This window comes from Notamacropus eugenii, chromosome 2 (assembly GCF_028372415.1).
Source record: "Notamacropus eugenii isolate mMacEug1 chromosome 2, mMacEug1.pri_v2, whole genome shotgun sequence".
Lineage (NCBI taxonomy): Eukaryota > Metazoa > Chordata > Mammalia > Diprotodontia > Macropodidae > Notamacropus > Notamacropus eugenii.
The window spans coordinates 232,863,987-232,880,057 of NC_092873.1; the positions used below are offsets into that span (position 1 = coordinate 232,863,987).

At 38.4% G+C, this 16,071-nt stretch overlaps 1 protein-coding gene across 18 annotated transcripts in view; it reads left to right on the forward strand.

Moving 5' to 3' along the window:
- The window catches only part of LOC140526901 (utrophin-like), a 558,532-nt gene that overhangs the window by 276,071 nt on the left and 266,390 nt on the right, over positions 1-16,071 (forward strand). For 17 of the 18 annotated variants that reach the window (XR_011974583.1, XM_072643530.1, XM_072643537.1 and 14 more), the window contains 4 exons: positions 263-415; positions 1,342-1,479; positions 7,442-7,639; positions 13,352-13,524. Coding sequence is in view for 17 of the 18 variants with exons in the window: in XM_072643530.1 (XP_072499631.1) it covers positions 263-415; positions 1,342-1,479; positions 7,442-7,639; positions 13,352-13,524 (662 nt within the window). In the remaining variant the exon portion in view is untranslated. Of the gene's footprint in view, positions 1-262; positions 416-1,341; positions 1,480-3,974; positions 4,062-7,441; positions 7,640-13,351; positions 13,525-16,071 lie in introns of those variants that run through there. The other variant, XM_072643544.1, reaches the window with a different exon arrangement.

Genomic DNA, 16,071 nt, shown 5'->3' on the forward strand with positions numbered 1-16,071 from the left:
GAAGTCACTATAGCTTTGAAAAGATCTCCAAATATGCAAAAGTACAAAGAAATGATGAGATATCTCTGCTTGACCTCATTGGCAAATTAATTGTTTTTACTTTTCATTTCTGCCTATTTTACAGTTGTCTTGGTTATTGAAATCTGGTTTTACCTCATTTGCTTCTTTCCTCTAGCTGTAGTCATTGGACTTACTTGGAGTCATGTTCTGTTTTTGGTTCACCTGTCCTTAGCTATACTTTCTTTTTTGCTCTCTTCTGTAGATGTTGATCGACCAAGAGCTTTTCTCAAAGAAAATTTCTGTGAAATCACAACCTGTTGAGGCTGGTATGCATTCAGTGGACCTAGACAAACTAGAGCATGATTTAAAAACTTTGTTGAAGGCTATAGAAAATCCCAGTGATGAAGATGAAAAGGTATAATCCACTTGATTTTTCTGTGAATTTTGCCTTAAATATAAAGCACGTGAATAGAGCACTGGCCCTGGAGTCAGGAGTATCTGAGTTCAAATCTGTCCTCACATACTTGACACTTATTAGCTTTGTGACCCTGAGCAAATCACTTAACCCCAATAACCTTGTGCGTGTTCTCCCCCTCCCCCCATACCATGTCATTTGTGGTGGAGAATTTTAAGATGAGAGTTTTTGATGTTGGGTTTCGATGTAGCAATTGCCAAATGATTTATATAATGCTTCTAAGAGAGTTAAATTTTCAAGGAGAATTAACTAAGGATCAGCATGGTTTAATTTGTAAGCTATTTTAACATATACTTTAGAGAGATAGTGTGATATACTGCTGATGCAGCTAAACTAGGAAGACCTAGGTTCTAGTCCTGCCTCTAACATATACTTAGATCTTTTATCCTAGGCAAGTTACTTTCCTTGTTTCACATAGCTTTTGCAAAATAGGTGATAACCTACATTAGTAGAGGTAGTTTACTCGTTGGAGATTCCCTATTGAAATTGCAGGAGCATTTTTTAAAAGATCCAAGAGGATTCAAAACATTTTTGAAACAACATAATTTTTAGAATTTTTTTCCACCTAATAGTATTTTATTTTTTCCAATTATATGTAAAGGCAGTTTGCAACATTCATTTTCTTATGATTTTTAATTCCAATTTTTCCCTCCTCCCGAAGACAGCAAGCAATCTGACAGACTATACATGTACAAATCTATTAAATGTAAATGATATAATTTTAATGTAGTTATTTTAAATTTTTAATGGGATATTCGTTTACAGAAATTCATCATGATGGATATGTTCTTTCTAGTAAAGAAATATACATTGCTCGAGAGATATCCAAGTGAAATATTGACTTGTTTTTCTGTTTCCATTTTCAGTTGGATGAGGAGAAGGCCCAGATTGAGGAAGTTCTGCAGAGAGGAGAAGAGATGTTACAGCACCCGATGGAGGAAAACAGGAGAGAAGAGATACGCTTACAGTTACTACTTCTGAGGACGAGACATAACAATGTCAAGGTATAATCACTGGAACACGTGTCTCCTACTTACAGCGCTTGGATGCAGAAAAAGGAAACCTCTGATATGATCTCAGACAACTTGAGGAAGCAGAGAGTATTTTCATTATCAGAAATTGCTTCATGGGGGATAGTACTTGATTTGCTATTCACATTCACCCTAAGTTGTTGTCAAGGTTCAACCAATCCCCAGGAAAGAGAAGCGCTAGGAAATGACAGTGGGTATAAAGCCTGGTCTTAAAAAACAGATCTAGCCTGTGAAGACCTTTCAGCTGTCAAGGATACCAGTTTCCGTTCTCCCAATTTCCTTTTGCTTTGTGCATTGTAGCCAAAGGTAAGGGACAGAGGGAGAGAAAGGGAACAGGAAGGAGGAGAAGGAAAGGGGAAAGGAAAATGAGAGGAAAGGAAAGGAAGGGGATGAATGAAAGTAAAAAGTGAAAGGAGGAAAGGAATTTTGGAAAGGAAATGAAAGAAAAAAGGGGAACGGAAAGGGGACAGATGACAAGGAAAGAAGAAGGAAGAAGCTGCACCCCCAAATTGGAAGTGGCCAGTTGTGTCTCCATTGGGGCAGTTTGTACTACTCACAGAATGTTGTTTGTTCTTCCTTCTGGAAGAGGACTGCCACATCAGGAAGATGATGCTATGAGTTGCCAGTGAATTGGATTTCAGTGAGGGAGGGCTGTGAAAAGTCATCAGCCTTACTTTCTCCTTAGGAGCCATCTGGGCCCTGTGTCAAGACATTTAATATGACTAGATAGATAAGAGATAGACAGTCAGGATGACTAGAGATGGCTTTGGATGCAGTGGGAGACCTTGGCCTTTTGAAACTAAGGTCTTTACTAGGTCTCAGCTTGACTGAGGCAAGGCCCATTGAGTGATTAAGTCGAATTGAGAAATGAGCCAAGGAGTGTCCCCTTTTATCTAATTAACGCATAACAACCCCAACAATCTGAGAGGGGAAGAGCCCAGAATTTCTGGACAAGATAGAGATTGGAATGACTGGAGGTGGCCCCCATTTAAAGAGGGGTACAATACACAAAAGCAGGCAGGAAAGGGGGATGGAGCAGGACACCAGGGAGTATAGGTAGAGGGCATTCCTTGGAACTGGAACCAGGCAGGGCATCAGATGTAAGGTGGAGTGGTAGGAAAGACCAATTTCTGCCCTCTCTAAAGGAAGGAATTTTGGAGCTTTGTTGCTCCACCTTTGAACTCGCCAATTAGAGGAATTAGGAACATGGTGGTGAGTTTAGATGTGATGCACTTCTCCTAGGCAGTCCATCTTGTTCTTTAGAGTTTCAACCAGGCAGGACACCAGATTCAAGGTGCAGCTGGAAGGGACAGAGGTTCAAGGTTGTGGGAGCAAAGTCCTTTCCAGGAATGACTGAGGCTATACAGTTGGATTCAGTCTCAGTTACATCATCTGTAGAAGGAGTGTAATGGTAACATCTACATGATAGAGTTACGGGGATCAAATGAAATAATATCTATTCAGTGCTTTGTCAACTTTAAAGCACCATATGCTATTATTAACATCTGTATCTCTGTTTTATTGTTGGCTTTTGCTATCTCTTCCTATGTCATTCAGTAATGCAACATAGTATTCAAGGTTATTTATTGATAGAATTATTAAAGGTGAAGGAATGGTATAGTCAGTCATTAGCACAGAGGTTCCATTATGTTTGTTTTAGGAAAATGAGGGGTTTGTTTCCTCAATTAATAAATGGTCAAAGAATATAAACCAGCAGTTTTCAGAGGAAGAAATTAGAGCTATCTATAGTCATATGAAAAAATGCTGTAAATCACTATTTATTAGAGATGTAGATTAAAACAGCTCTGAGGTACCACATCACACTTACCAGATTGGCTAATGTGGTAAAAGAGCAAAATGATAAATGTTAGAGATGATATGGGAGAGCTGGCACACTAATTCATTGTTGGTGGAGCTGTGAGCTGATCCATTCTGGAGAAGAATTTGGTACTATGTTCAAAGGGCCATAAAGTGTGCATATCCTTTGTTTGACCCAGCAATATCCCTGCTAGGTCTGTATCCCAAAGAGATCTTATAAAAGGGAAAAGGAATCTTTTACATCTTTTTACTATCTTTTATATCTTTTACATAGCTCTGGAGAGGAACTTGGGCTAACAGAGTGATAAAGATCTATACAAAAGGTTGCAGCAGGATAAGTGATCAATGTACAGTGTAGTAGAGTGTATAAAATACTTTTTGGCATTTAAAGATCTTTACAACCTGCATTCCTAATTTTCATGTCTTCTTACATGTTACTTCTCTATTTTGAAGTAAAGACAGGTCTCTTTTTATACTGTCAAAAAAACAATCTAGGAGGGACAGCACTTCAGGGTTTCTGGCCAAAACAGATACAGTTGTTTTTTACATTCATTCTGAGTGTTCCTCTGGACCCAAGTCAGTACTGGGTAGGGGTGGGGCCCAATTGTTGCATCATCAAGGACATAAGTGTAGAAGGATATAAGTGTAGAAAATCTAATCTGTTCAACACTTTCCAGGTTACCGGGATGCCAGCTTCCCTTCTCCTCATTGCCCTTGTTTTGGTATCTTACTGGAAGGTAAGGGTGTAATACCCTCTGTAGAAAGAGGGAGAGGAAAGGAAAGCAAGAAAAAGGGAGGGGAAGGGAAAGAAAAGGAAAAAAGAAAAAGGGAAAGGAGAAGGAAAAGAAGAGAAGAAAGGGGCAGGGGAAGGAAAGGAAAAGGCAAGGACAAATGGGAAGGAGAGGGGAAGGAAAGGAAAAGGGAAAGGAAGAGGTGGGGTAGTTTGTACGACTGACAGGTTATTGTTTGTCCTTCCTTCTGGAAGAGGACTGTCACATCAGGACAATATACACATGGAGGCAAGAAAGAGGGATGATGGAGCAGGACCCTTGGTAGTATGTCTAGGAGTTTTGGTGCTCCACCTTTGAACCCTCCAATTAGAGGAATAAGGAACATGGTGGTGAGTTGTGATTTGATGGACTTATCCTAGGAGATGATGTGGGACAGATGACACACTAATTCATTGTTGGTGGAGCTGTGAGCTGATCCAAACATTCTGGAGAAGAATTTGGTACTATGTTCAAAGGGCCACAAAAATGTGCATACCCTTTGACCCAGAAATATACCCACTAGGTCTCTATCGCAAAGAGATCTGAAAAATGGGGAAAGAAATACTATCTTTCCTTTTACATACCTCAGGGCAGTAACTTGGCTAAGAGGGTGATAAAGATCTATACAGTAGGCGACAGTACAAGTGATCAATGTACAGTGCAGCAGAGTGTATAAAATATCAAATACTGTTTGATATTCAAAGCGCTTCACAGCCTGACTTCCTACTTTTCATGTCTTCTTACACTTTACTCCTCTGTTTTGAAGTAAAGAGAGGTCTCTTTTTATATTGTCAAAAAATCAGTCTAGGAGGGGGCAGAACCTTCAGGGTTTCTGGTCAAAACAAATGCTCTTTTTTGCATTCATTTTGAGTGGTCTTTTGAATCCAAGGGAGGACTTGGTGGGGACTTGGGTGGGGCCCAATTGTTGCATCATCAAGGACAGAGAGATATAAGGGTAGAAAATCTAATTCGTTAAAGCCTTTCCAGGTTACTGGGATGCCAGCTTCCCTTCACCTCATTGCCCTTGTTTTGGTATCTTGCTGGAAGATAAGGGTATAACCCTTATCTTGCTGGAAGATAAGGGTATAACCCTGTATAGACAGAGGGAGAGGAAAGGAAGGCAAGAGAAAGGGAGGGGAAGGAAAAGGAAAAAAGAAAAAGGGAAAGGAGAAGGAAAGGAAGAGAAGAAAGGGGAAGGGGAAGAAAAGGAAAAGGCAAGGACAAATGGGAAGGAGAGGGGAAGGAAAGGAAAAGGGAAAGGAGGAGGTGGGGTAGTTTGTACGACTGACAGGTTTTAGTTTGTCCTTCCTTCTGGAGGTGGACTGTCACATCAGGACAATATACAAATGGAGGCAAGAAAGAGGGATGATGGAGCAGAACCCTTGGTAGTATGTCTAGGAGTTTTGGTGCTCCACCTTTGAACCCTCCAATTAGAGCAATAAGGAACATGGTGGTGAGTTGTGATTTGATGGACTTATCCTAGGAGATGATGTGGGACAGATGACACACTAATTCATTGTTGGTGGAGCTGTGAGCTGATCCAACCCTTCTGGAGAACAATTTAGAACTATGTTCAAAGGGCCACAAAAATCTGCATACCCTTTGACCCAGCAGTATACCTTACTAGGTCTCTATCCCAAAGAGATCTGAAAAATGGTCCAAGAAATACTATCTTTCCTTTTATGTAGCTCAGGACAGGAATTTCGGCTAACAGGGTGATAAAGATCCATATAGTAGGTGATAATAGAAGTGATCAATGTCAAGTATAGTAGAGTGTAGAAAATGTAAATAATGTTCAAATTCCTTCTCAACCTGCCTTTCTAACTTTCATGTCTTCTTATACTTTATTTCTCTGTTTTGAAGTAAAGAAAGGCCTCTTTTTATGAAGTCAAAAAAGTATCAATCTCAGAGGGGCAGAGCCTCAGGGTTTCTAGCCAAAACAGATAGTTATTTTTTTTAATATTCATTCTGAGTGGTCCTCTGAACCCAAGTGAGCCCTAGCTGGGGGTGGGGCCCAGTGTTACATCATCAAGAATTGAATGTTGTGAGTGCAAAAAATCTAATCTGGTAAACACTTCCAGGTTTCTGTGGATACCAGCTTCCTTTTTTTTTTGTTTTGAGTATCTTCCTGGAAGGTAAGGGTATAATACCCTCTAAGGACAGAGGGAGAGGAAAGGAAGGGAAGAAGAAGGAACGGAGGGGAAGGCAAGGAAAGCAAAGGACAAAGAACAAACAGAAAAGAGACAGAAATGAGGATGAAAGGATGGACGAGAGAAAAAAAGGAAAGGGAAAGGAAAAGGAAAAGAAAAGAATAAAGGGGAAAGGGAAAGGATAAGGAAAAAAGGAAAGAGAAAGGAGAATAACATTTTTTTTCTGTTTCTCTAATTTGTTTTTTAAAATCCCTTTTTAGCTCTTCTAAGAGTTCTTTTTGGACCTAAGATCAAATTACATTATTCTTTGAGTTTTCACAAGGAGTCATTTTTACACTATTGTCTTCTTCCAAGTTTGTGCTTTGATCTTCCCTGTCACTGTAGTAACTTTCTATACTTAAGTCCTTTTCTGTTTTGCGTTTTTTTTTTTTCTTTGGTGACTTGCTGTTTTTATGTGAAATTTGAGCTCTGTTCCTGCACAGGTGAACTTTCAATTAACTGAAAAGCATTTTTTTTAGAAGACACACCAACCCAGTAGTTTCTGCATCCTGATTATGTTTGTGTGATGCTGACATCAAAGGAGGAGAGGTTGTTTGAGGGTAGAACTGTAACTAGAAAACTTCAAAATATAATTTTTACCATTCTCTATTTCCCTCTTATAGTAGTTCCTAAGGAAGTATATTTAAGAATTCATGTAAAAACATACTAAAGCCCTTTATAATTTTGTGTAGTATTAGTGGAGGCTTTGAAAAATGTTATAGCTTGTGATAAAAATGAGAAATAAGGAAGAAAATTTCCTCTCCAAATGTACTTTGTTGATTGGTCATTATAATAATGTTTAGATTCTGTTTTACAGTGTATTTCAAGTCAATACTGAAATGAGATTGCTAGAAGTTTGCAGGAGTGCAGATTTTTAAATACTGTATTAGAGTATTTATATGTGCAGCTTTGCTTTACCCATAGAACTATATCTCTAACATTTTGCTTTTGGTAAATATATTGTTTTAAAAATTCTTAATGTCTTTGGGAATGGTAGCACTTTGGTTTGATATAATGTAAGCTTCTTGAGAACATGGTTTGTTTTATTTTATTTTAAATTTTGTACATTTCCACAATGTCTACCATAGAGTAGTAACTTAGAAGTGCTTTTTTCGTTTGATTTCATTTGATTTAAACATATTCCTTTTTTTTCTACAGGTGACCCCCATTGAGCAGAGTGTTACAGTTGATCATCCATATCTGTGTGGAAATAGATCAACTCCCCTCCCTACCGATTATCTTGTTGAAATTAACAAAGTCTTACTCTCCATGGCGCACATAGAACTGTTACTGAATTCTACCAATCTCAGCAGTGGTTTCTCGGAACAGTTCTCTGCGCAGGAAGAGTCAGTAAAGGTAATTGTTAACATTGTATTTGAAGACGAGCAGTCAAATGACATTTTGAGATAGCAATTTGTTTAAAGTGAACCATGTATTTTTTGACCTGCAGCCAAGAGTAATGGCACCCAAAAATTAGTGATATAACAATCCTGTCTCTTTCATATCTCTTCTAGGTAAATATAATTATGCTTCTTAAAGTTTTGTAGGTAAAATTGATTACGTACAAAAACTTTGCAAAGCTTTGCAAAGTTAGGGACATGTTATGAAACTGTTACAGTGTTTCAAGGTGTGTTGTGCGGCAGTCTCAAAAGAATTCACAGACTCAGACAATCTCCAACCCATGCCAAAGCATTTATTAAGGATTATACTCTCAACAAGTAGTATAGGCTCCTTAGAGGAACCAACAGCTTTGTGAAGCAAGACAGGGCATTTTATAGTGCAAAAGATGCAATTGTCATTACAGAATATATGAATGTTAAAATATTGAATGAGGTTATTGATACGGACAGGGTTCCTAGCCTTGGTGGAAGTACTCATGCGGTTACCCAGAATATATACAGAAAAGGACACTGGACAGTATTAATGGATAATATTGATATTATAACAAGCCTCTCTACATTGTAAGTTCATCTAAGAAAAGCTCTTTGCAATTCCTGCGCAGCCCTCCACTCTCAGCACTTTCTTGATCGTGCTTTCTTATTGACTGACTATTGGGATCCTATCTGAGACTAGATGGATGTGTTAAGTGGCTGAGGTAATGGACACACTTGGTGTGCTAGTGAGAGAATTAAGCACATGGGGAAGCTGGGAGATTGCGGGTGGGTACAGTGGCTACATTCCATCATTCTCTCCTCAAAGAGCTGGATCCCAAATTCATTTGGGAAAAGGGATGAAAGTCTCAGTTTTCTGTAGCTTCTTCTGGATGCAAAGAGGAATAGAAGCTGTCCCTGCCTCAAAGCTCTCCCAGAGCTCTCCCAGAACTGAGCATAGGCCACATTTTGGGGATCATGGGTGGGTATGGGCTGGAATCTACTGTTCACCTAAGTGTAGGTGAGCAATGGCCTGTTGTCTGGAAAACACAAATCTGGCTGTTCAGTATGTAGGGCCCAATTATAAGGAGAAACCAAGATCCCCATTAGAATCATTTGCATTTGATATACAGGATTATCTGATTTTATTAGTTTCTCAAAAATGTCCACTTTGATTCCAGTTTTCTTTAAGAGGATCAGATGCTATTGATTATCCAACCCTGTACATAAAAATACAAGTTGCAACACTTGCAGGTAGAAGCTTTCCACCCCTGAGTTAAGTAATTGCACAAATGAATATACTCATAAGAGGCTAACTTTTACTTCAATTATAATTAAAAAAAACTTTGGAGGATATTTAATTAATTCCAAAATAGTACATATCAGTAACTTTTTCATAAGGAAACATTCATAATAAAGTTGAGTTTTCCATTAATGTAAGACAAAATACTGCAAAATATTCCATAGGTTACCTCACTTTAAGAAAATTGGTGACACTGAAATTCTCTTTTCCAAACCAAACTAAAGATGTTTCTGATTTAGTTTTAGTAATTAATAGAATGACAGCTAGGTTCCTCAGTCAACTGGACCAGTACCCAGTTATTCTCACATCATTTTGAAACATTTTACAACCTTATGTTGTCTTTGAACTGTACTGAAATCTCCTTCCTGAAACAGAAACGAAAGAGGTTCCTGACTTTAAGCTCACACTGCTTGCTTAGGCCATGGAATGACTGTAAATTTAGATCAAAATAGCAAGATCTCACATAATTATATTTGCTCATATACTTTACTGACTACTCGCTTAGTTTACAGAAATTTGCTATAAAAGGAAGAAGTAGGGACCTGATCATAGCACATATCACAAGATAAAATATCCTTAGCTCTGTTTGACTTTTGGTAGGAGTTACAGTTTATCAACCGTGCAGTAACAATTCCACTGTATAGCCAGACTCTGAAATAATCATGTTGGGAAACATTCCTTTTCAAAGGAACACAGTGGGGAAACTGAGCCAGGAGGATCCCATGCTAGGCTGCGCCAAGGTTGTCCTCTCAGCTTTTCTCAGAAGCAAACCTCCACCTGTTGTGGTTTACAGTTGAGTATGTCACACTGCCTCTGAGTAGCCTGTGCTATTTTGCTCAAATGGTGGAGTACTGATATAATGCATATAACTATACCTAAATTCAAACTAAAAAAAAAAAAAAATCAGTTATAGGTCCAAGAGCTTTTATCTTAAATGGCAAGTTTCATCAAACACAGCTTAGGGCTGGATGGAATTATTTTTACTCTTAATGGAGAAATAAAAATTTTACCATAACTTTCAAGCATAAGAAGTTTCACTGAACATCTTTCACCTGTTTTTCTTTCCTTCTTGAATTTACATTTATCGTGGTGTAAAGACCAATCATTAGAAATCATGTCTATATAATAGTATACATGCATGTAATATATACATAAATATATTTCTGTATAATACATAAATTTGCACATTCTCAGCAAGCCAAGCTCATTGTTTAGGAACTCTGTAACGTAAACAAGCTCTTTTCCTGGGATGATGAACTTGTCTACACAGATGGTTTCCAGGAATCTGGAAAATTTACAGAATAAGAAGAATTGACAAGAACCACAGAGGAGGGTCTGCCTGTTCACCCTATGGTAATTCTTCCTCTAGACTGAGGAAAATCCAATACTTTCTGGAACTAATACAATAGTTTACCAATTTGAAACAATATTATGTATTTGAAACTTGAAACAAACCCATTACTGATTAGGTGACTTCAGTCTTACTGAATACAATTCCAAATTACCTAACACGGAAAATTGGGCATCTCATCACCATTGGCATCGTATACTGGTGCCATCCAATGAAGAAGCTAATAATCCTAGTTAGTACTTATAGTGTCTCCCTCTCCCAGGCATTGTGTTACCTTCTTTACACTCATGTGAATTTTTTTCATGTCCTGTAAGCCAAATTTAGTTCCAACTTTGCAGGATACTTGCCTAGTGGGGAGTCCTATGGGTTTGGGTTGGGTAGGGGGAAGGCACTGAATGCAAAGAAATCCTTTTTGTAGCCACCATTCACTTGATCATGTGGTGTCCCTCAGAGAGGGATAAAAGCCAGCTCAGAGCTGACTGTAAAGTTCCTCAAAGAGCTTCCTGTGTCTACAGGGAAATTGCCCATGGACACTGGGGCCCCAAGTGTCTTGTCAAGACTTCCTAGGTATTTGAGGGACCCCAGCCAAGAGAGAGGAAAGGAAAAGACTTAGCTTTGATTGAAAAGTATCAGAATCAGACTCTCCTCTCCATGCTGGGTGTCAAAAACGTTGTGGTATTTCAAGGTATGTTGTAAGTTTGTTTTGAAAGACTTCACAGACTCAGACCATCTCCAGCCCAAGCAAAGGCTTATTGAGGATTATGCTCTCAACAAACAGGCTAGGCTCCATAGAGGAACGAGCAGGTTAGCAAAGCAAGACAGAGATTTTTATAGAGCAAAAGATGCAATTCATCTTTACAGAATATATGAAGAGTCAATTATCAGAGGGCTGAATTGATATCGCTAGGGTTCCTAGCCTTGGTGGAACTATGTTTATCCAGAATGCATACAGAAAAGGGGGAAAGGGGATATTAATGTACACTAATGATATTATAATAACCCTCTCTACATCATAAGATCACCTGAGGCCAGTTCTTTGCTGTTACTGTGCATGTATCCACTTAGGTTATGATTTAGTGGTAAAAGATTCTGCTCAGCATCCTCTTGGTGCTACTTTCTTGATGGCTGGCTATTGTGGTTCTATTTAATATTAGGTGGATGTGGTATGTAGTTGAGGTAAGCAGCACACCTGCTGTTCTAGTGAGGTAGTGAGGCATGTGAAGAAGTCAGGATATTGATGCTGGCAACAGAGGCTAGAGTCCATCAAACTATTTCTCTGATAAATGCATTTAGGACACCTTAAGATCTGTAAATCATTTTACATGTATCATCTAATTGGGTCACTACAATAGCATTGTGAGGTATCCTATCCCCATTTTATAGATGAGGAAACTGAAGCTATGAGAGATGAAGGTCAGATAGCTACTCTGGAGTATTCATAGCTATAATGACAGCAAGGTATTTATTTATTAAACACTTGTTATGTATTGGGCACTGCATTAAGGGCTGGGGAGACATAAAAATAAATGGGGCAGTTAATGCCCTCAAGCAGCTTAAAGAATAATTAATAAGAGAAGACAACATAGAAAGGGCAAGAGAAAAACTTATATGTATGTTGGGTGAGGGACATGTCTTGAAACTGAGATGTCTGCAAATTGGTATGGCGACCTTGCACTGGGGAAATTCAACCCAAACCTTTGCCCATCAGAGCTGGCTTTTCATGGGATGTAATCCAAGTTTCTTTTGGAGGGATTACCGATAATAGTGGTCATAGTACAAACTGCATGGTGAAGAAATAACTGGGGAATGTATTTATGATAAAAGTAGAAACTAGAGTGAAATGTATTAGATTTTATGCCATTAGCATTCAGTAGCACATGATATGGAGAACTATAATTTCAAAGGAAGATCATCACAGGGTGTTTTAGTCATGGAGTTACAGGCTTGGAAGGAAACTTCAGAGTGTATTTAACTAGGCAGAGGCAGAGCCACGTCTGGAATCCATGCCTCCCATTTTCCAGTCTAGTCTTTCCTGAAATGTGGCATACTAGAGATGATTACATTACTATTTACACCAATTATAAGTCTTCTTTCTATTACAAAAATTCCTTAATCTAATTTTCTAAATTCATTATATTAAGTTGCTGCGTAGAGATTGCATATATGAACCATGCCACTGATGAAGTAAGATAGCATATTACCTTTTGCCTCAGTCAATTTTATATGTGTGAACATATAGCATATATCTAGCGAATATGAACATATATCTTAATTCCTTTGATTATTTACCAAGAATTGAGCATTTACTCTATTTCCTTTCCTTGTGATTTTGTTATGTTTTTTATTTTATTCAGTTTTAAAATGGTATGTGCTACGCTTCTCTCCTACTCCCATGAATGGTAATGTCATGTATGCTTTAAAGACCAACATTGATAATTTCATATGGCTGAATATATAAAAGCATAATTCCATATGCCTGAGTAACTCATTTGGTTCCATCCTCATACCCCCCTCCCCCTTTTCATACATTCTTTTTATGCTTTGTATGTATTATGACCTTCTTTCAGAATGACTTTCAGTGGGGTCTCTAAGGTTAATGACCACAACTGCTACTATTTCTTTTAGTATCTGTACTATTTTTATGGGAGTGGGAGGAGGGAAGGGAAGAATTATGACTTTATAACTCTGAGTGAGGAAACTGACTCCGCAGTGCAAATTAATACCAGCCTTGTAACTTAAAGTTTAATAAGTCTCCATGATAAAAAGTCTATATGATGTCTATGTGTAAAGAGAAAGCTATTGTAATATTCTATAATAGCCAGCACTGCTACTGTACTTTCAAACCTGCTGTGCACTTTATGTACAGCATTTTGATATTCAAGCAGTCCTGTGAAGTAGCTACTGCAGCTATGACTCCAGTCTCATAGTTGAGGAGACTGAGGTTTGAGAGGTGAAATGACTCTCCCAAGGACATACAGCTAATATAATCATTGTTAGAGGTAGTATCCAAACCCAAGTCTCTACTGACATTTTTTTTTTTATAGAAAATCAATTATCTCCTGGACAAAGTCGAAGAGCAGATTGCAGCTCTTCGTAGGAAGCAGCCTAAAATTATAGTTGATGTTTCCCATCCAGGAGCCATTCAGATTGAGAAAAGGCTGAACCACTTGAAAGAAAAGTGGAACAGTCTGAAAAGAACCTACAATGATTATAAAAGGTAAGTCTGTTTTAGCTTATATTTACTATTAAGGACTTTTTAAAAAAAAAAATGAGGCTCAGCAGTCTTGAAAAGGAGTAAAAACACATACCCCCTCCCACATTAGTCAAATGATTAAATTTCTTGCCTTATTCCTAAATCTGCCTTACAGAAAATCTTTGTATCTACAAATGCTATTATAACTGTGTTTGTGTATGTATTTAATTTTTATGACCAATAGTTTTGGAAAGATCATCACAAAACCAATATAGTAACAAATTAAGGATAATAAAAATTAATATTTCATATCAGATTAATGGATGAGTGATAGCTTTTTCTAAATTTTATTTTCTAAGTTTTAAAAATTTCTGCGTATTTTTTTGAAGGAAAGGGGATTGACTGTATAAGAAACTCCTTTGTATGGAGATTCTCTGTTCCAGTAGAGTTTTGCATCTGTTTTATAATTTATAATCTTAGAGAAGTTTCTGGGGTACTATGAGTTGAAGTGACTTTTCTGTGGATACATTGCTGATACGTAGGAGAGAATCTTGGACCTGGGTCTTTCTGACTTTAAATTCATCTATATCCACTATACTATGGCTGCCTATCATTGATGTCTGTATTACAGCTTGGTGCTCATTGCATTTCATAGTAATTTCATAGTAATAATATGCCTAGAGGTTTTTATAGATGGTACTGTGGATAGCATGGTGGACCTTGAGTAAGGAAGACCTGAGTTGAAATCTACTCTCAAACATTTGGTAGGTGTGTAATTGCCAGGCCTAGAGGCCTGAGGGCTACCCGAGTCTTCTTACCTTACCTCTCGCAGGTCTTCGGCTGGCCAAACCGGATAATCGTATGAGAGAAGAGACCTCCCAGAGTTGAACAAGGGTTAAGCTTTATTCAGGGTCCTGGTTACAAGTGCAGGGGGAATTCTTCCTTAGGAGGGAGCGAGGAATCTCCCAAGGAGGCAAAGATCTTACAATAAGAGATTGGAAGTAGAAGTGTAAGTGGGGAGAGAGGGGGAGGGGAGAGTGAAGAGAGGAAAAGCTGAGCCTTCTTCCTCTAAAGGCCCCTCCCGTGATAAGCATGCTTTCAGGCTTTCCTGACCTAATTAAGCTCTCCCGGCCGTGTAGTTTGCACCTGAATACCGTGCCTGTTAGATAACAATAGGTGTGCCCAGATCCGGGACAGTCTCGAGGGGGATGCTCCTCCCATCACGTTTCTCACGGGAAGAGGCGGAAATACACGAGATTGCTCGGTCTCACTCCTCGATTCCCTGGTGTTTATAGGGGGCCTCATGAGAACTCTAAGATTTAGAAATTCCCACCTTTACCCGCCCGAGACTGTCCACATGGAATTGAGCTTCCATCACCAGCATGTAATGCTAGGCAAGTCTCTTAACCTTTGTCTACCTCAGTTTCTTCACTTGTAAAGTGAGGATAATAATGGTCTCAACCTTCTAGGGTTGTTGTGGAGATACATTACTATTGGTAAGTCATTTTGCAAGCCTTGAAGAGCTATGTGAATATTAGATGTGACACACACACACACACACACACACACACACACACACACACACACACACACACACACACACACACACCCCCTATCTGTGAATGGAGTAAAAATGTAAAAAAATCACAGCCTAATGCTATATTTCTTAATGTGTTTTTTTTAATCTTATCTTTGGCCAAAAAAAAACAAAAGGATGACATACCATGAATAGCAAACTTCTTTTGTAATTAGAAAACTTTTTTGAAGCCAGTGCTTTTTCTCTGTACCAAACTGAAGCTGGTGTTAAAGATAGCTGCTTTGATTTTTCTTTACTATCACATATTCTAATGGGAATGATTACGTTGTAAGAGAGTACAGTGATATGCAGCAGATGGCAGGAAAAGGAAAGCAAGAGGCAAAATAATTTATATATCAAACAATTTCAGATACTTGCTAATCAACACATAACAGGAGAAAGAAATACAACTTTGAAAAAACAACACTTCTATACATAAGACATCATGAGATTACAAAAGTATTTTTTTCTGAGTAATAATTAGTTTTTTGTCAGTCATTCATTTAAGCATTTCTAATGTGCTTACTGTGTTCCAGCCACTGTGCTAAGGGCTGGACAATCAAAAAAAGGCAAAAACTCTGTCCTTGCCCTTAAGTAGCTCCTAGTCTAATGGGGTTAACAGCGTGGAAAGGAATATAAGATAAATACAGAATGAATGGAAGGTAATCTAAGAGAGTAGGCAGCTAGATGGCACAGTGGATAGAGTGGTGGGCCTGGAATTAGGAGGACCTGATTTCAAATCCAATCTCAGACCCTTACTAGATGTGGGATACTGGCTAAGTCACATAACCCAATTTGCCTCAGTTTCCTTGTCTGTAAAATGAACTGGAGAAGGAAATTATGAACTACTCCAATATCTTTGAGAAGAAAAACCATAATGGGGGTGGTCATGGAGAGTTGGCCATGACTGAAATGACTCAGCAGCAGTGACAGTTCTAAGAGGGTAAGATATTAGCTGCTAAGGGGATTGTGAAAGGCCTCCTGTAGAATGTAGG